Source organism: Delphinapterus leucas, chromosome 13 (genome assembly GCF_059928025.1).
Source record: "Delphinapterus leucas isolate spDelLeu-1000000601 "Yukka" chromosome 13, BTC_Dleu_Yukka2, whole genome shotgun sequence".
In the NCBI taxonomy this organism is placed as follows: domain Eukaryota; kingdom Metazoa; phylum Chordata; class Mammalia; order Artiodactyla; family Monodontidae; genus Delphinapterus; species Delphinapterus leucas.
Window position 1 is genome coordinate 5,810,055 of NC_143141.1, and position 19,775 is coordinate 5,829,829.

General features: G+C 45.9%; 1 protein-coding gene across 8 annotated transcripts in view; it reads right to left on the minus strand.

Moving 5' to 3' along the window:
- The window catches only part of IL1R2 (interleukin 1 receptor type 2), a 48,890-nt gene that overhangs the window by 21,857 nt on the left and 7,258 nt on the right, over positions 1-19,775 (minus strand). For 7 of the 8 annotated variants that reach the window (XR_016395327.1, XM_089922573.1, XM_022599229.3 and 4 more), the window contains exons 2-5: positions 10,433-10,560; positions 9,659-9,917; positions 3,639-3,819; positions 154-325 (exon numbers count right to left, since the gene is read on the minus strand). Coding sequence is in view for 7 of the 8 variants with exons in the window: in XM_089922573.1 (XP_089778699.1) it covers positions 154-325; positions 3,639-3,819; positions 9,659-9,917; positions 10,433-10,560 (740 nt within the window). In the remaining variant the exon portion in view is untranslated. The remainder of the gene's footprint in view (positions 1-153; positions 326-3,638; positions 3,820-9,658; positions 9,918-10,432; positions 10,561-19,775) is intronic. The other variant, XM_089922576.1, reaches the window with a different exon arrangement.

Here is a 19,775-nt window from a genome sequence, read left to right on the forward strand (position 1 = left end):
ACACATCTTAGAAGCCTGATGCTTAGAGAGTTGCCATATCTGTTTTCCTTTCATACCAAAGACACTCAAAGAATTCTACAGGAACCCTAATTTTTTCCTTGCATGCTTGCTGCTGAACCAGGGTGCAGAGGTACCTTGATGGCAAGTACTCACTCTTAACACGGAGTTTGATATTCCTGGTGATGTTGTATTGCCTGCCTCTGTGGGCAAACGTCATGGCACACTGATAATAGCCCGCGTCCTCCAGAGACACATTGTTTACCAGTAAGCGAGTTCCCCTCACACTTAGAAATTTCTCGTTGTCTTGATCCAAAGGGACAGAATCCTTAAGAGAAAATGTTTTTCAAAGTTACGCTATATCTTAATTGACATCTCAAAAACTATGGACAGCATTGGTATTATCCGTCACTGTTGAATCTGCAATCCAAGAACCGCTCTGATATTTACTTTGCAAATATTGTCCTTTGGGACATGCTTTTAACTGTATTTTTAGGAGGGGGAGTTTGTTCGCATATAACACGGGATGGCTGGGTTTGTTTAACCAGAACGTTTAAAGCACATTTTCTTTGGCACAATGGGAAAAAAAGAAACTATCTTCTTTGACAAAGTAGGCGATTAAAATATAAATATATTTATGGCATAACAGCTGCCTATAGAAACATCCAGAAAGGAGTGCTATGAGAAACATCCAGAAAAGATTGCTTGGGAAACATCCAGAAGGGGTGTTATGACGTAGTCATGGCAACTTGGAGAACAAGGCTCAGAAGAGTTGATATTGCAGTAATCACTTTAAACATCATCTCAATTTTAGGAGTCAGTAGAGACAGAGAAAAATTTGTGAGACAAAAATAAATGTGGGGCTTCCCTGGTGGTGCAGTGGTTAGGAATCCACCTGCCAATGCAGGGGACACAGGTTTGAGTCCTGGTCTGGGAAGATCCCACATGCCATGAAGCAACTAAGCCCGTGCGCCACAACTACTGAGCCTGTGCTCTAGAGCCCATGAGCCACAACTACTGAGCCCACGTGCCACAACTACTGAAGCCCACGCGCCTAGAGCCCATGCTCCGCAACAAGAGAAGCCACCACAATGAGAAGCCCACACACCGCAACGAAGAGTAGCCCCTGCTCGCCGCAACTAGAGAAAGCCTGAGCACAGCAACAAGGAACCAATGTAGCCAAAAACAACTAAATTTATTTTAAAAAAATAATAATAAAAAATAAATGTGAGACATGAGGCCACACTTCCCGTATGGACAAAATGTACTGTGCATTCTACAGAGCAGACCCTCAAGAGGGAAGTCTCCAGTAACAGAGAACACACCCTCATGAGCACAAAATGTTCTCAGGAACATCTCTTTCAAAACCATGATGATTGCGAGGCTTCCCTAATGGTGCAGTGATTGCGAGTCCGCCTGCCAATGCAGGGCACACAGGTTCGATCCCTGGTCCGGGAAGATCCCACATGCCACGGAGCAGCTGGGCCTGTGTGCCACAACTTCTGAGGCCCACGCACCTAGCTCCCATGCTCCGCAACAAGAGAAGCCACCACAATGAGAAGCCCGAGCACTGCAATGAAGAGTAGCCCCTGCTCGCCGCAACTAGAGAAAGCCCGTGCACAGCAATGAGGACCCAACACAGCCAAAAAATGAATAAATAAATTAATTTTTTAAAAAAGAAATGCCTTTAAAAAAATGATTGCAATAGTCATATATAATAACCTTGAGACCTTTTCTGAATGAGAACCCAGGCATAACTGGAATAGTTTGTCAACCACATAGCTCATGAAGTCTAATTGTACAATGTATTTAATTAAAGAAAGAGATTTCATTGTTCCCAACATGAGTGATCAAATATGAAAAAAGCCAAACAGGGCCCGGTAGCACAATTATTCCAGGGCCTACGAGCCCCCAGGTCTCCCCCGTGTGGCAGGGATGTGTGGGTTCTGGCCTCCGGGGTCAGAGGTTTGGCTTCACCCTCTACCAGCTGCATGTCAGCACATTCCTTACATTTCCGGTCTCTGTTTCCTAATCTGTAAAATGGAGATATTAACAACCCCTACTGCACTGGGTTCATGTCAGGGAGTTTAGAACAGACTTGTACACAGAACGTGCTCAGTAATGATTAGCATTCTTAGGACGGGAAAAATATTATTATTAAGCGCCACCATAATACCCTTGTCCACCCGAATTTATTGAGGACCATATACAAATCAAGCACTGCACGAGGTGCTTCCCACACTGTGCTCCATTTAATCTCAAAACAATCTCAGGCAGTGGGAGTGACGAACTGCCGTCTTGCAGAGGGAACAGGTTTAAGAGGTAAAATAACTGACCAAGGCTATACAAAAGGTTAGTGGAGAAGCAGGGTTTCCAATCCAGACTGCTCAACCCCAGAACCTGCGCTCTTTCCTCTACGGTAAAACCCCTCACTTGACCTTTTTATGCTCTTACAAAACCAAGAGCTCCATAATTGGGCAGGTGAACTCCTAGGAGCTGGCTGTTCACTTTCTCCGAAAATCATTTAAAAGTTCCCAATATTAAATTGACATCCTAGAGATATCTTGTAGTTAGAATACCAGTCAACTGGTCAACCTATTTTTTGATTAAAGGGTTAGTTTCTATCCATTTTTAAACAAATAACTGTACTTTTCAGTATCAATCTATGGTGTATATCAGGAATCGGCAACTTTTTCTGTAAAGGGCCAGAGAGTAAATATTTTAGGCCTACGGTCCACGTGGCCTCTGTTCAACTATTCAACTCTGCCGTTGCCCCACGAAAACACAGAAATAAATGAGCGTGTCCCAGCAAAACATTACTTATAGACACTGAGGTTTGAGTTTTATATCATTTTCACGGGTCATGAAATATTATTCTTTTTATTTAACCATTTAAACAAGTGAAAACTAAGCTGGTGAACATACAAAAATGGGTGGCAGCTCAATTTTTGGCCCTGGCTGTCATTTGCCCACACCTGGTCTAAACAAGGGAGCCAATGATAGTAGATATTTATTCAACCAGTCAGGACACGAAATTGTGCTTATATTTACTCCTTTAATTCAAAGGTTATTTTTTATGTGCTTTCAAAAAACTCTATCAGGGCTTCCCTGGTGGCGCAGTGGTTGAGAGTCCGCCTGCCGATGCAGGGGGCGCGGGTTCGTGTCCCGGTCTGGGAAGATCCCACGTGCCACGGAGCGGCTGGGCCCGTGAGCCATGGCCGCTGGGCCTGCGCGTCCGGAGCCTGTGCTCCGCAACGGGAGAGGCCCTGGCAGTGAGAGGCCCGCGTACCGCAAAAACAAAAACAAACAAACAAAAAAACCCTATCAATATGTGTATCAAGCTGTTAAATAGTTCTTTCTAAAAATTTCTATAGACAAACAACAGAGTGAAAAGCTCTTTTCTTCAGTTGTTATTTATTCTGCATTCATTTCCACTCTGTCTTTTCAAATCACCCTCTGAGGACACTTACCTAAGCCCTATCAAGACTAATAGAGCATATTAATCATGGCCCTTTTTAAAATCACTGGTTTAAAAGACCAGATATATAAAAGTGAATATATTGTCTTCAAATGAATATTTTATATCTTTCCTATGGCTCATCAAACACCTTTTCATTAAACAGCAATTCTTAAAGATGTACCTTGTACCATCGAATCTTCACGTCAGTTTTGTTCCCGATGAATTCACTCAGATCAGGACAAACTAATAACCCAGAGGCTGACAAGGTTATAATTTGCGGGTAGAAGATGAGAGGCAGGGAAGCTTCTGTCTTCTCAAAAACCCTGAGCTCAACGGACATTTCGTCACAGTAAGAGGCATTTCTGATTTAAAAGGGAAAAAAAGGAATAATAAATGGCAAGGCAAAATGAAAATAAAACTAAATGAGATTAAGAATAATTCCCCAATCTCATTAAATTCTGCATTCTGTATTTTCCTCATTTGTATTGCAATACTTTTGTCCCTTGTCCTTTTGAATCTTTGGAGCACACACAAAAAAAATCATAATTGTCATATAAAAATGGTGATATATTCTGCATGTTTCCAAAAAGGACCCTCCACAAGCCTGATTTCAAGACCATTGAGCGCCAGTAAAAAACCCTCAAGTCCTCTTCAAAGGGGCCTAAACCCTTCCAGGTTCCGGGGGAGGTTCTTGATCACAGCCCCAGTATGCTCCAAATTCCTGGTCCAGGCAACCTTATCTAGATGGAGATACTGTTTCCTAAGAGCCACTGTTTCCATATAAAGAAAATCCTCTTTACTTCTCTTGGAAATCATTTATCAACTGAAGTCAAATTTCAGAAAACTGCTGAGCTCTTTGTATAAGATCTAGAAATGATTTTTGCAATACTGCACAGGGGAAATTAACTTGGTAAATTTGTTTGTTTGGTTTTTATTTTTTTTTTTGGTGGGTCTAACTATAATCGCAGTATCATCGTTCTATCAAGACCCTAGAACTGGGGAAAGGACAGAGGCAATACATTGACAGAAATATACACAATGTGGAGGGAAGGACAGAGGATATTAATTCAAACAATTTTTTTAAGTAGAAAAACATAAAGATATAATTAGCTCAGCTAAGCTGCTGGTGGCCTACCTAAGAAACACTGGACATCAACACAGACAATGAGCATGTGTGTTTTATGGGGTTGGGAGGGAGGGGTACAGCAAAATGTAAAAAAATTCTATACCCAAAGAAGGAGCAAAATGTGAAAATTATATGTGAAGGTAGTAAGTGATAAATGCTTACTACCCGAAAGCAAAAAGAAATTAATTCAAATTTCTACTTCATATCTTTTTGAAGAAAGGAAAAAGATGAAAAACATTTTATGCATGAAGAAATGCAGACAGCTATCACCTTGAAGAATGCATAATCTCACTGCAAATCGAAGAAATGCTAATGAGGGCAAGTCTGAAGAACCGAGCACACCTGAAAATAGCCCTCCCAGCAGCTCCTGGGGAGGAGAGCATGCCAGGCTCTGTGCTCTGCAATACATCATTTCATTTATTCTCCAACCCTGTGACACTACTGTGTCACTTTTAGATGAGGAAAATTAGGTATGCAGAAAGTAAGTGAATTCCTAAGGCTATAGAGCCTCTAAGAGGTCAAACCAAGGTTAGAAGCCAGTAGAGCTGTGGGAAAACCTGTAAATCAGGGCATTACATCCAGACACCAAGCTTACGGGACACATTGAGAGTTACAAACCCGTTCGCATGACTGATCTGGTCATCCCCCTTGGGCAACAGACCCCCCGTGGAAATAACTCAAAAGAAAGATGGGTGGGGAAATCATCTGATCGATCACCAATCATATTCCCCACGTAGTGTGGCAGCCCCACGGCAAAGAGGTGGTTGTCATTTGTGCCATCCACCAGATATGTCCTGTCCCCCATCCAGAGCAGACGGTGGGGTTACAGGTCCTGGCACTGAGACTTGGGGGGCTGCGTAGCCCAGCAGCATCACCTTGCCCACCCTGATGGACAGAACAGCTGTGTGGGCTCTAGGTCACAAAATTATAAACAGCACAGGAGCAGGGCCATTTTATGCCCTGTGACTGTAAATGCCAAAGGGCATCATGGCAGCTGCTGGTGATTCTTGCTCTATTAGACCCCAATCCCGAAGCTGGAAGAGAGTTTTAGAGGTCAGCCAGGGGCACTCTCCCACGAGCTACAAAAGATTAACCCACATCGGGTTTCCCTGGCCTCTCAATCTCTGATCTCTTTTTTTCTACAAGAATACAAAACAAAATAAGGTATTAAGCACAAATTTTTTAATCACGTATAAAAACAAACTTTAAGGCAAATATGACTCAGCTCACATCTCCCTAATTTTTGCATGTTATCACTTCAGTAGTAAATAAGTCTTGCATTTGGGGAAAGAAAGGCCATTTCCACGTGCATATTGACACCTACAATGGTGCTCCCCATACTCTATGGTTCATATGCTGTGATTTTACAGAACCCTCCCAACAAACCTCTTTACAAAGGAGAAAACTGAGGCCCATAAATATCAAAGAATAAGACCAAGGTCCTACCAGGTAGCAAATGAGGGCTAAGATTCACATTCATATCATTCTGACTCCAAATTCCATCCTATTTCTACCACGCTATTAAGTTTTCCTCATAGTGTTCCTTAGAAAAACGTTAGAATTTTTGACACTAAAAAGAAAGAAAAATTATGCATTTATAGCTATTGTAAAATCAGATATCCAGGGATTTCCCTGGTGGCGCAGTAGTTAAAAGTCCACCTGCCAATGCAGGGGACACAGGTTCAAGCCCTGGTCTGGGAAGATTCCACGTGTTGTGGAGCAACTAAGCCCATGTGCCAAAACTACGGAGCCTGCGCTCTAGAGCTCACGAGCCGCAACTACTGACCCACGTGCCACAACTACTGAAGCCCGTGCACCTAGAGCCCGTGCTCTGCAACAAGAGAAGCCACTGCAATGAGAAGCCCACGCACCACAACGAAGAGTAGCCCCTGCTCACCGCAACTAGGCAAAGCCTGCACAGCAACAAAGGCCCAACACAGCCAAAACTAAAAATAAATATATTGATTAATTGCTTTAATAATAAAAAATAAAAAGTGAAAAATACAGATGAAATCAAATTTAATAAAATATTTTTTAAAAAAAAATCAGATATCCACATTTCTCTGATATGAAAATATGAGATTGTCTGCCTGCTTCCATTGACAGGACTGAAAACACACACACACACACACACACACACACACACACACACACACCATCTAGGACTGGGGTTGATATTGTCTGAAATTCTCCCATTCACCAGTAATTTCTTTGTGCTGAGAATGTCACTTTCTTTGGCTGTCTTTCTAAATGTAAATACTCATGGGCACAGTTTCTCCTTAAGTCAAATGAATTTATGAAATCTGGGGAGACTCTGAAGCTGGCTGGTAAGGATGATTAGAGCCTTGGGGTGGAAGAGAGGCAGCAGCTGAAGAAACAAGGCCAAGAAGAGTATTTCCCAGTCACACCAACGGTCTGCCCTAATCTTTTCAGAAGAATTAATTCGGGCTTCCCTGGTGGCGCAGTGGTTGAGATTCCGCCTGCCAAGGCAGGGGACACGGGTTCGTGCCCCAGTCCGGGAAGATCCCACATGCCGCGGAGCGGCTGGGCCCATGAGGCATGGCCACTGAGCCTGTGCGTCCGGAGCCTGTGCTCCTCAACGGGAGAGGCCACAGCAGTGAGAGGCCCGCGTACCGCATAAAAAAAAAAAAAAAAAAAAGAACTAACTCAGGAAATGTTTAAGGCTGCCAACACTAGGCCTACAACTTTCTCCTTCAAGAAGCAGCAAGGTATGCCTAGACCATTCAATGGGGAAAGGACAGTCTTTTCAATAAAAGGTCTTAGGAAAACTGGTTAGCCACATGCAAAAGAATGAAGTTGGCCCATGAACTTACCCATATACGAAATTTAACTCAAAATGGATCAAAGACCAAAACATAAGAGCCAAAACTATAAAAATGTTTAGAAGAAAACACAGAGGGAAAGCTTCATGGCATTAGACATGATTTCTTGGCTATGACATGAAAAGCGCAGGCAACCAAAGAAAAATTAGATAAATTGAACTTCATCAACATTTAAAACTTTTGTCCATCAAAGGACATTATCAGCAGAGTGAAAAGGCAGCCCATGGAATGCAAGAAAATATTTGCACGTCATATACCTGGTAAGGCATTGATATCCAGAATACATAAGGAATTCCTACAACTCAAAAACAAATAAACAAGCGACTTGATTTTAAAGTGGGCAAACGACTTGAATACACACTTCTCCAAAGAAGATACACAGATGGCCAGTAAAGCACATGGAAAGATGCTCAAGGTCACTAATCATTAGGGAAATGCAAATCAAAATCACAGTGATACTACCAAATGTAAAATAGCTAGCTAGTGGGAAGCAGCCGCATAGCACAGGGAGATCAGCTCGGTGCTTTGTGACCACCTAGAGGGAGGGGATGTGGGGATACATGTATACATATAGCTGATTCACTTTGTTAGACAGCAGAAGCTAACACAACATTGTAAAGCAATTATACTCCAATAAAGATGTTAAAAAAAAATCACGGTGATATACCACTTCACCCCCATCAGAATGGCTATTAAAGAACAGAAAATAATAAGTGTTGGTAAGGATGGAACCCTTGTACATTGCTGGAGGGAATGTAAAATGGTCTGGCCACTGTGGAAAACAATATAAGTTCCTCAAAATTAAATATAGAATTACCATACGATCCACCAATTCCATTTCTGGGTATATACTCAAAAGAATTGAAATCGGGGACTCAAATTTTTGTACAGCCATGTACAAACAGCATTATTCACAACAACCGAAAGGCAGAAGCAGCCTAAGTGTCCCTTGATGGATAAATGGATAAACAAAATATGGTATGTACAGTTGACCCTTGAACAACACAGGTTTGAACTGTGTGGGTCCACTTGTACACACATTTTTTTCAATAGCAAATACTACAGTATCACACAATCCATGTTGGGTGGATCCACGGACACAAAACTGAGGGTCCTGAGGAGCCGTGGATACTGAAGGCCGTGACTGTAAGTTATACGCAGACTGTTGACTTTAGGGGTTGGGGCCCCTCACCCCCGTGTTGTTCAAGGGTCAACTGTACATATAACGGAATATTATTCAGCCTTAAAAAGGGAGGACATTTTGACACCTGCTACAACATGGATGAACCTTGAAGACATTGTGCTGAGTGAAATAAGCCGGTTACAAAAGGACAAATACTGTGGTACTTGGAATATGAGGTACTTGGAATAGTCAAATTCATCGAGACAGAATAAAGGTAGAATGGGGGCTGCCAGGAGCTGATGGGGAGGGGAAATTGAAGAGTTGCTCAGTGGGGACACAGTTTCAGCTTGGGAAGATGAAAAGAGTTCTGGAGCTGGATGGTGGTGATGGTCACACAAACCATGTGGATGTACTTAACACAACTGAATGGTATGCTTAAAAAGGGTTAAAATGGTAAATTTTATGTTATGCTTATGTTATCACAATTAAAGGGAAAAAAAAAAGCAACAGGGCAATGAGGAAGGGGACTACGCCCCAGGTCAGGAGCTGTGGGTTCCAGCCTCACCTCTTTGTAAGCGAGCTTGGTTCCCCCAGGTGTGCAATACCCAGTTGGATTCACTTCTTCCTAAAGTCTCACCTGGGTCTCCAGTTCTACTCAGTGCTCTACATCTATTTCTTGGGTCCTTGTGGGTTGAGCAGTGAACAAAACAAACCACCTGCAAACCAAGTCCCTGTCCCCTGGAGTTTACGCTCTAACAGGGCAGACAAGCCGTAAGTACATAAAACACATATGTGTGTGACAGATGAGGGGACATCAGCACAGGGTAAGGGGAGAGTGACAGGAGTCCTGCTTTAGATAACGTGGCCAGGGACGTCCTCTCCATAGAGGTGACACCTGAGCAGAGACTTCAAGTGAGGGGAGAGAGGGCGCCATGAGGACATCTGTGGACAGGCTCTCAGGTAGGAGGTATTTCAATGACAGTGAAGCGGACGCAAGGTGGGTTCCCACCTGTGCGTTGGGTTTTGAAATCCAGGTTGTCACGGAAACGCCATGCAAGCATCCATTCCGCAAGGGCCCCCCTTCCCACCCTCATCCCAGAGGGGCTGACCTGACAGTGCAAATGTAGGTGCCAGAGTCCCCCCGCGAGGCTGGCACAATCCACAGGCCGCCGTCCTGGACCCACACCCGCAGCTCTTCCTCCCCTGGGACCATCGTGGTGGAGTTGTTTCGACGCCATGTCACACTGACGTGGGTGGTAGCAGAGTCCCAGTATGGCACCTGGGGGCACCTCATGGCCACAGGCTCCCCTTCTACCTTGAGCCTGGTTTTGGGATGCCTGCCATGAAACTGGCAGCTTCCTGCAGCCACTGAATGACAAAGAACCCAGTCAGGCTTTGGGTCCATCCGAGGAACCACATGCCCCGGACAACGTGGGGGCCCCATGAACCCCTCCTCTCACAGAGATCTCAAAACCCCCAAAAACAAGGTTAGGGCTACTATCAAGTCCCATCGACATTTTGTGGGAAAAGTTAAGTCAGGTTCACATGATGACAAAAAAAAGTTTGGCCTTATTTTTGACTTGCTGACGTCTTATCATTCAAAGTCGATCTTGACTGAGTTCAGCTTAGCTGCAGCAGGTCGTACGGTTAAAATCCAAAGGCACCTTTTGTCAAGGGCAAAAGCAGGGTCTCTTCGGTTTGCTCCTTTGGCAGGAATGACTGATGCCCAGGGCAAGCTCGTGTACCAGAGGAGACGGGCAAGAGGAAGACTCCGTCACCTACCAACACCTTGCTTTTTGAGGACAACAGAACCTCCCTAGAGAAGCAACTCCTTTCCCCAGAGAAGCTGAGGGCACGTCCCCTCCAGCTGAGTCACTTCTTACCCATGTGTTCCTCAGGCCGGATGGTGAAGACAGAGACACACAGCATCCACATGGACCAGGTGAACATCACTCCCGGGAACTTCTGGAGGACACAGGAAGTGGAGACCGCAGGCCCAGCACCCCACAGCCTAGAGGAGGACACAGAGGAGGGGTCACCAAGAACCACTGACGCCCAAACAGAGAACCCCTTGAGGATGGTCCCTGGGATGGGTTCTGGAGGTTTCCCCTGGTGACCAAAACCCTTTTGCCCAGATTTTTTAACAAGAAAACTCAAATTTTTGAATTTATTCCTCTACAGCAACTTTCACTGGAATAGGGGCCTGTCTCTTACATGTTTCTCTCTCCTGAAGCGTGCCTTAGCACTTCCTACCCCTTGGCCTGATAGGCTCTTTCGTCACCTAAGGCCACTGCTAGGGTCTGGGCTCAGGCATCACCCTTGGTGAGGTCTTCCCTGACCTTCCTGTAAAGTTGCACCACCTTCTGCCCCAGTGCTCTATTTCCTTTCCTGCTCTGTTGCTGTCTATGGCGTTTATCATTAACCATGTCTCTTCTCTCCAGCATGTAAGCTCCACGTGCTCAGGACCCTACTTTATTTTATTCACCGCTGTTTCCCTAACTCCTATTCGTTGAGTGAAGGGATGAGTGAACGAATCGCCAGAAGTCGAAAGTTCCCTATATTTTACTGGTCAGAGAACTCTTCCTAGAGTCTTTATGGATTAACTTATTTTACATACAATTCTGACGTGCGCTGAGGGATTCAGCAGACCCTCTGATCTAGAGCATCCCCGAGGAAAAAGCAAAATGAGGGCCAAAAAGTGAATAATTTATACAAGCTCACGAAGCGTTCCTCCCTACCAACCTCCCCAAGGCTGGAGTATCAGATGTGGTCCCTCTGCATCTCCCCGTGGTCCCTCTCACGCTTCATCGCAGTCGCCTGTTGTATCGCCAGCTGCTGTCACAACAATACTGCTAACAAGCCAGCCCCGAACCGAATGCTATACGACACCAGCCGTTTGTTGTTGCTCACAGGTCTGTGTGTCAGATGGAGCTTGGCTGACCTAGATTACGCTGGGTTAGTCTCGGCTCCAAGCTGCAGGTGGGACCCAAGTCAGCGCCATGGATGTCTCACCCTCCTTGGAACAGTGACTTCCTGGGAGATGATCTTCTCATGTGATGGCGAAACTCAAACGATGTGGGCGAAAGCACTCGAGGCCGTGCTTGCTCAGAACTAGCTCACTCTTTCTGGCCCACATTCCGTTGGCCAAAGCAAGACATGTGGCCAAAGTGCCATCTGTGGGACCAGGAAATACCCCCACCTGTAGTGGGAGGAGCTGCAAAGTTACACCAGGAGGGGAATGAAGTGGGAGCAATCAGGCCATCCAGCACACCTGTAACTTGTCTGGCTCCCACGGGTGGGGACGGCCTTGAGGACAGAGGCTGGGTCTTATTCACAGCCTTTGTGGACTACACAGTGCCCAGTTCCAGAAGTTACCAGGGAACGTGTACGACTGAAAGTCTACCAGGCACTTGGGAGTGATGAGTGAATCCAGAAAAAACATCCTTACCTGTACCTCCTCCCCATATCCTTGAAGGAGTCTGACATTTTCCCTGTTCCTGGCACAGATGCAGTTCTGAATGTCTCCTGGTAAAACCAGATGGCTCTTAACTGGCCAGAGCAGGGTTGGCAGACAGAGGAAGTAACCCTTGCACTCTAGAAACACCCCTCCCTATCAATGGGGAACCATCAGAAGGCAGGGGCTCAGAGCTGCGTCCTGGACCCCCGCCCACAAGTCTCACCTGGACCCCCAGCCCCGCTTGGGCTTCCCAACACCCCGGTCTGGACCCACAAGCCCCACCTGGGCTTCCCAACCCCCTGGCCTGGACCCCCAAGTCCCACCTGGACCCCCAGCCCCGCCTGGACCCTCAAGTCCCACCTGGGCTTCCCAACACCCCCGCCTGGACCCCCAAGCCCCGCCTGGGCTTCCCAACACCCCCACCCCCCGGATCCCCGGCCAAGGCAGTTTTCTCCGTTCTTCTCTGGGAACTTTGCACAATGGCTGCTTTGCTGCGACCTGTCCAGGAAGTGGCTTCAGAGGACTGACCCACAAGCACATAGCAGCGATCGTTTTCAACAACTGAAACCTCAGCAGCGGGCCGGACCCAGAACTGCCATAGTGAGGGAGACGGTCGGTCTTTGCAGGCCCAGAGGGAAAAGTGCGTTTTGCAGAAGTTTGCAAGCAAAATGCTATTTTCCTGCCCTATTTTCTTTAAACGTGTCTTTAAATGACAGGCGATTTGACATTTCTGCTTGAATCTGAGGTGACCTTCTTACTGGAAGAAAGAAGTTTTAAAGGTAGCTCGTTCCAAGTATTTTGAGTTACAATTCTGGCTTTATTCTTTCCTTTGTCATATAACCCTGTTTCCCAGTACTCAGTGTAAACGCACAGAAGAATAGGAGGCGAAGCAGGGCCAGGCATAAGAAAATGACCCAAAAAATGTGTGAAGAATTGAAGAAAAGAAAAATAATGCAGTAAGGTGGAAACCGCTGATGGCCCAGGCTGAGCCAGGGGCGCCAGTGGCAGGGGGAGGGGGGAGGGGGAGGGGGAGGGCACCTGAGCAGCATCCCCCTGGGCCCTCGCTAAGGCCCAGGTGACAGTACCTGCCTGTGACCCTGGGTATGCCTCCTGCTTAAGGGTGGCACATGGAGCCTAAGTGTGTGTAGGTGTTTACTTCACCTTTTAGTTTAATTCTGAACAATTCCAACAGACTAAAAGGTTGCAGGAATAGTATAATAACACGAGTATGTGTCTTACCTCGGTTCACCAATTTTTAACATTTTGCTTTATTCTCATTTTCTCTCTCTGTTTCTTTCTTTCTGTCTGTCTGTTTCTCTCTCTCTCTCTGGGCCCCGGACCCCCTCGTTATCCCCCATCCCTGTGCTTCCCAGAAACTTAGTTCCAAATGCTTTTTACTTTGCTTCAGCTTTGAATTTAAAAAAATTTCCAAGCTTAAGTTTGATGTAAATAGTAATTTCCCCATAGGTTCAAGAAGTGGGGCTTGCGCCTCCCAACCCCCTGCCTGGATCCCAGCCCCACCTGGGCCACACACACACACACACACACACACACACACACACACACACATACACATACACACATTTTCCCCTGAACACCTGAAAGTTTCTTGAGAGTAAATAAGTAAGTAAACGATAGCTCCAGAGATAAATCTTCAGGCATTTAAAAGGAGTAAAAATTTGATTCTCTAGTATATTTGAGTCTCTCTCTTCATTCACCCAGAAGATGAAACTTTTCTTTATTTCTATCTTCACCTTGTTCCCAGAAGTTTTCAGGCAACTGTCCAGCTCTGAGTCAGGCAGTACAGTCATCCAAAACACACAAACGAGGTGACAGATCTTGACTATTAAGAAAGACAAATAACTCTCCAGGCTTATACCTACTGCTGAGAGTCACATTCAGTTTGCAAAACAGATTCCTAAAAAACTGAACATGTTGTTTCAGGCATGTGGTATAAAACCTTCTGAAACCTATGGGGAAATAAATATTTACATCAAAATTAAGCTTGGATTTTTTTTTAATTCAAAGCTGAAGCAAAATAAAAAGTATTTGGAACTAAGTCTCTGGGAAGCACAGGATGTTAGGCATTTGAGGGGTAGCGAAGATCCTCTAGCTTCAGATACAGGGAAACACATGACCAGGTTAAAGGCAGATTTTGTTGAAAAATGTACTGGCTCAAAGCAAAAGCAGAAGCCTTGAGAGAAGTCCACAAACTATTTGTTCTATAGAAAAGAGAGAAGCTAGCGCTTTCCCCCCAGAATTAAGGGAATTAGGAGCAGCACGGTGGGACTGTTTCTGGTCTGTATGGCTGTGTCATAAAGACAGCACCTGCATGTCCTTGACCCTGATGGGGCAGGGGGCTTGGGGGTGGGGTGGGAACAGAGTCGCTTACTGGAACCCATGGCACAGGAAGACCCATCTTTAGTAGAACCAGGCACTGGGCCACTTGGGCTGAATGTCTGACCAGGGAGAACCTGGTAAGGTTCAGACTTGGGTCCACCAAGGGCTACGCACTCTCTTTCTATTTTACTTTCTGCCAACAAGTATCTTTCTCTTTAAAATCACCCTTTCCAAATCTACAAACAACAAATGCTGGAGAGGGTGTGGAGAAAAGGGAACCCTTTTGAACTGTTGGTGGGAATGTAAATTGATACAGCCACTATGGAGAACAGTATGGAGGTTCCTTAAAAAACTAAAAATAGAATTATCTTGTGACCCAGCAATCCCACTACTGGGCATATACCCTGAGAAAACCATAATTCAAAAAGAGTCATGAACCACAATGTTCATTGCAGCTCTATTTACAATAGCCAGGACATGGAAGCAACCTAAATGTCCATCAACAGATGAATGGATAAAGAAGATGTGGCACATATACACAATGGAATATTACTCAGCCATAAAAAGGAACAAAACTGAGTTATTTGTAGTGAGGTGGATGGACCTAGAGACTGTCATACAGAGTGAAGTAAGTCAGAAAGAGAAAAACAAATACCACATGCTAACACATATATATGGAATCTAAAAAAGAAAAAAAAATGTTCTGAAGAACCTAGGGGCAGGACAGGAATAAAGACGCAGATGTAGAGAATGGACTTGAGGACACGGGGAGGGGGAAGGGTAAGCTGGGACGAAGTGAGAGAGTGGCATGGACATATATACACTACCAAATGTAAACTAGATAGCTAGTGGGAAGCAGCCGCATAGCACAGGGAGATCAGCTCGGTGCTTTGTGCCCACCTAGAGGGGTGGGATAGGGAGGGTGGGAGGGAGACGCAAGAGGGAGGGGATATGGGGATATATGTATACGTACAGCTGATTCACTTTGTTATACAGCAGAAACTAACACACCACTGTAAAGCAATTATACTCAAATAAAGATTTAAAAAAAAAAATCACCCTTTCCCAATGAACTTATCTACAAAACAGAAATAGAGTCACAGATGTAGAAAACAAACTTATGGTTACCAGGGGGTAAGGAGACGGGAGGGGTAAATTGGGAGATTGGGATTGACATATACACACCACTATATATAAAATAGATAACTAATAAGGACCTGCTGTAGAGCACAGGGAGCTCTGCTCAGTACTCTGTAATGACCTCTCAGGGAGCAAAATCTAAAAAAGAGGGGATATATGTATATGTATAACTGATTCACTTTGCTGTACACCTGAAACTAAAACAACATTGTAAACCAACTATATCTCAATAATAATTTTTTAAATTTTTTTAAATAAAATAAAAAATAAATAAAATCACCCTTTCGCTGTCAAACCTTTTGAACTTGACCAACTTCTGCCCCAGGAACCATTAACCAAGAGATTCAGCAAACCAGCCCAGCTCACGCTCCCTCTCCGTCAGATCCTCCAGTCACACCTTGCATTCCCAGTGAGCCCAAGTCATTCAGAGCCCCCGGCGGGCTGGACCATCAAGCAAAGACCCTTCTGTCACCTTCCTCCTGCATCAGCCCCTCCCGCAGGCCAACCCCCAACAAGACCACTCCTCTAGCTCAGAACAGTCGCCGTCCTTCCTCAACAGGACAGACAGGGAAGCTCGATGCATGAGACCCTCGGCAGCCACGGTACGAATTCACCAAGCTTCAAATTCTCCCAGCCTGATGTTTGTGTGAAAGGGATTCATTGCTCTGAACAACTCCAGAGGGCAAAGGCCGTGGGTCTGGTAGAGTGTGTCAACCCCATTATAAACATGAAGCAACGGAAACCAACTCAGACACATTCAGTAGGTTACCCAAGGTCACAGAGCTAATGGAATCATCAAGTAGGATGTAAGCTTGAGTTTACACAGTCCACATTCTTGGTACTGGTCCTCAGCTCTGTAGGAGCATCAGTACCTGGACCTAGAGGGGACTCCAGGAGCCATTAAGTTTAGCAGCCCACCCAAACCAACATCCTCCATAGATGGCCACGCTTGCCCCTTGTAAGATGGACGCTTTTAGTCTTGGAAACCACTCATGATCAGAAACTTCTGTCATTTTAGGATGCAGCTTCTCCTCCCCCTAAGTTCCACTCACTGGCCAGATTCCCCCCGGGGGCAGCTCAGAAGAAGTCCTTCTGCATCTTCCAAGAGTCCTGAGGGTTAGGGAGTCTACACAGGAGAGCGCTGTGGGAACAACACGGCCCTTAGAGTCTGGCAGAGCGAGTGTCACTCCTCCCTTCCTTCTGGGCTAGGGGGATGGTTCAGTGCCTCCGTGAGGCTCGGTCTGCTAGTCTGTAAAGTGGCTGCAGTGTGACGTGCATCACAGGAGGGCATCTGCTATATAAAGAGGTCAGCACAGTGCTGACGCAGAGAAAGCCCTCGACAACAGGGCACTCCCTTCAGTATCTTCCAGAAGTAGACCCAGAATCTTGGGGAGGTAAGTAATTTGCTCAGGACCACACATCTGGCAGACCTGAGTGAGAAGTCAGAGCTTCCACAGTCTGCATTCTGCCTCACTACAGCTAAAGGTCCATCACACAGCCAGAGAATGTTCTGGTGTCCTAGTCAATAGCACAGCTAATAGCTCACCAGGTGCTGTTCTACAGAAGTGCGCAACTTCACCTAAAGGAATCAATGAGCCCGTGTGCATACGCCCATATTATAGAAGCGTGCTTAAATTGCAGACACAGTCATAAACACACACACATTCGAGGCCTATTATGGAATGCTAATGTTTTCATTCAGACATCTTAGCACAAGAGTTTTTAAGCACACACAGAACGGGAGATTGAAGCTGGATTCCTGTCCTCACTTGACCATTAGCTATTGCTATGTGATCGTAGGCAAGCCACTGAGCCACTTACCCAACCTGGGTCACAGTTTCTTCATCTCCAAAATAAAGGTTTGGGCTTCCAGAAGCTCCCAGGTCCCTCCCAGGTGTAAAATCCTAGGGTCAAGGTCAGTCTGAACTTGAGTTTAGGCTTCATTCCTGGGCACACCTTTAATTTCTAAAGCACCAAGTCAGGGGCTCAGACAGAAAACCACTGAATTGGATCAACTCACTAGCTTAAGGTCCCATAGCTAGCAACTGGCCAAACTAGGACTCAAGACTCCTGAGTTGTCCTGGGTACTGGAGTTTCAGCTCTGTGGGGCTGCTCACCGGGGAATGTTAACTAGTATCTGGACGCCCTGCGCTGGCATAGGACAGGAGACTGGTTATGAGCAGGTGCACACCCTTTGAAATGAATGTTGCTTTCAACCCTTGTAATCTGAGAGTAATAAATGTCACAGATATTGAAATTATCAGTTATCCAGAAAACATGACCATCTAAAATATAACACAGATAAAAGAAACCAGGACAAAAAAATCCTGAACGGCTGAAAGATAGTCAATAGGATCCTGGCACCAAGTCATGTCTATTTGACTCACAGAAGAGATGTGAAGCTCTCTTTCAGAACCTGTCTCTTTACTCGTATGAATGTGGCCATTGCTTCTCAGAGGGGCAGATCGTATTTTGTAAAGATGGCCACAACATCATCTCCCTATTGCTTTCTGTTATGTGACCAGGCCACTCTGCCATCAAAAGTGGAGTCCAGGGCCTTCCCTGGTGGTGCAGTAGTTAAGAATCTGCCTTCCAATGCAGGGGACACGGGTTCAATCCCCGGTCGGGGAACTGGATCCCGCATACCGTGGGGCAACTAAGCCCGCGTGCTCTGGCGCCCACGTGCCACAGCTAGAGAGCCCACGCACTGCAAGTACTGAACCCGCGTGCCACAACTAGAGAGAAGCCCGTGCGCTGCAAGGAAGAGCCTGTGCACCGCAATGAAAGATCCCACGTGCCACAACTAAGACCTGACGCAGCCTAAATAAATAAATATTTTTTTAAAAAGGTGGAGTCCAACTTGTCAAGGGGTCCCTTGAATGTGGGCCAACTGTGACTTAAGTCTAACCAACAGAATGGTGCTGAGTGAACACTGAAGCTAAGTCAGAAAAGGCCATGCAGCTTCCACCTGGCTTCCTTGGGATGCTGGCTCTGGGGGACGCCAGTCACCGTGTGAATTGTCCAACTGCCCTGAGACCTGCTGGGAGGGAGGCTACATGTAGGGGGTCAGGCCGACTGTCCCAGCCCAGCCCCAGCCATATGAGTGAAGCATCTTAGGCTCCCCAGACAAGTCCACTCACCGGCTGAGTACCACTGATTGATCTCAAGTGAAACACATGGATCAAAGGAACCGCCTAGCTAAGCCCCTCTCAAATTCATGACCTGTGGAGTATGTGAGTTACAATAAAATGTTTGTCGTAAGCCACTCAATTCCGGGACAGTTTGTTATGCAGTGATAGGTGACCAGAATGTTCTATCAGAAGCAGAGAAGAGGTAGCAAATCAGAAAGAGGGAGAGAGCTGATGTGGGAAAACACACCCACAAAGACGTGGCAGCCAATTACCCAATAACAGAGAAGAAAAACTACTGAGACAGATGCAAGAACCAAAGAGCACAGCAATCAGAGGCCTTTAAGAGCAGACAAAAACGGGCCCCTCCACCTCTCTGTGTCCTCCTGGGGTATCCAGGTGTTCCAGCACAAAACAGTTGATGTCCGTAATGATTTCCCCGAATCATGAAGAACAGTTGAAATTTTGTACAGGACCTTCTTTCTCGAGGATGCGACAGTGCATAACGTATGTGATGAGGCTAACATGCTAATTACCTTCCAGTGTATTTCCCTGCTCGTTGCCTCTATGGCCCCAAGAAAGGGGAAGAGCAAAGGCCTCCTTGGAAAGGAGAGAAGGAAGTGGATGTGACATAGGGGATGTCTAAGTAGGGAAAACGCGTTCTGCCCCCACTTCTGGGCTGAAAACCTGAGTGCAAAGAGACAGAGGGTAGAAGAGAGGGGGAAGCTGAAAGCTGAGGGGCTTTTTCTCCGCTTTCAAATTGGGTCCCTAGAGGAATCCCACCAGGGTAAAGTAAGGAGCCATTACCAAGATGGGGGCTCTGGGGAAGGATGGAGATAATGGCATGGCCTATTTAGGTAGAGGGATGCTAGGTTTAGCTCCCTGCTGGCCTCAGTTCTTTGCTGACTGGGAGGAGATTCAGATCTCCCCTGTGCTTCCAGTGGAGAATGGGGGGCTAAACTGAGATCTGAGCTGATATGGGGCTGCCATGTTGGACAGGTGACCTAGAGGATGCAGGACATCCAGTCCCTAAGGAGCAGTGTGGCCAACTGTGGAAACATGTCTTTACCAGTTGGCAAATAACCACCCACTTAAGCCCTGAACTCTCCACCCTCTACCTTTCCAGGGGCTCCCCTGAGATCCTCATGGCCTAGCAACATA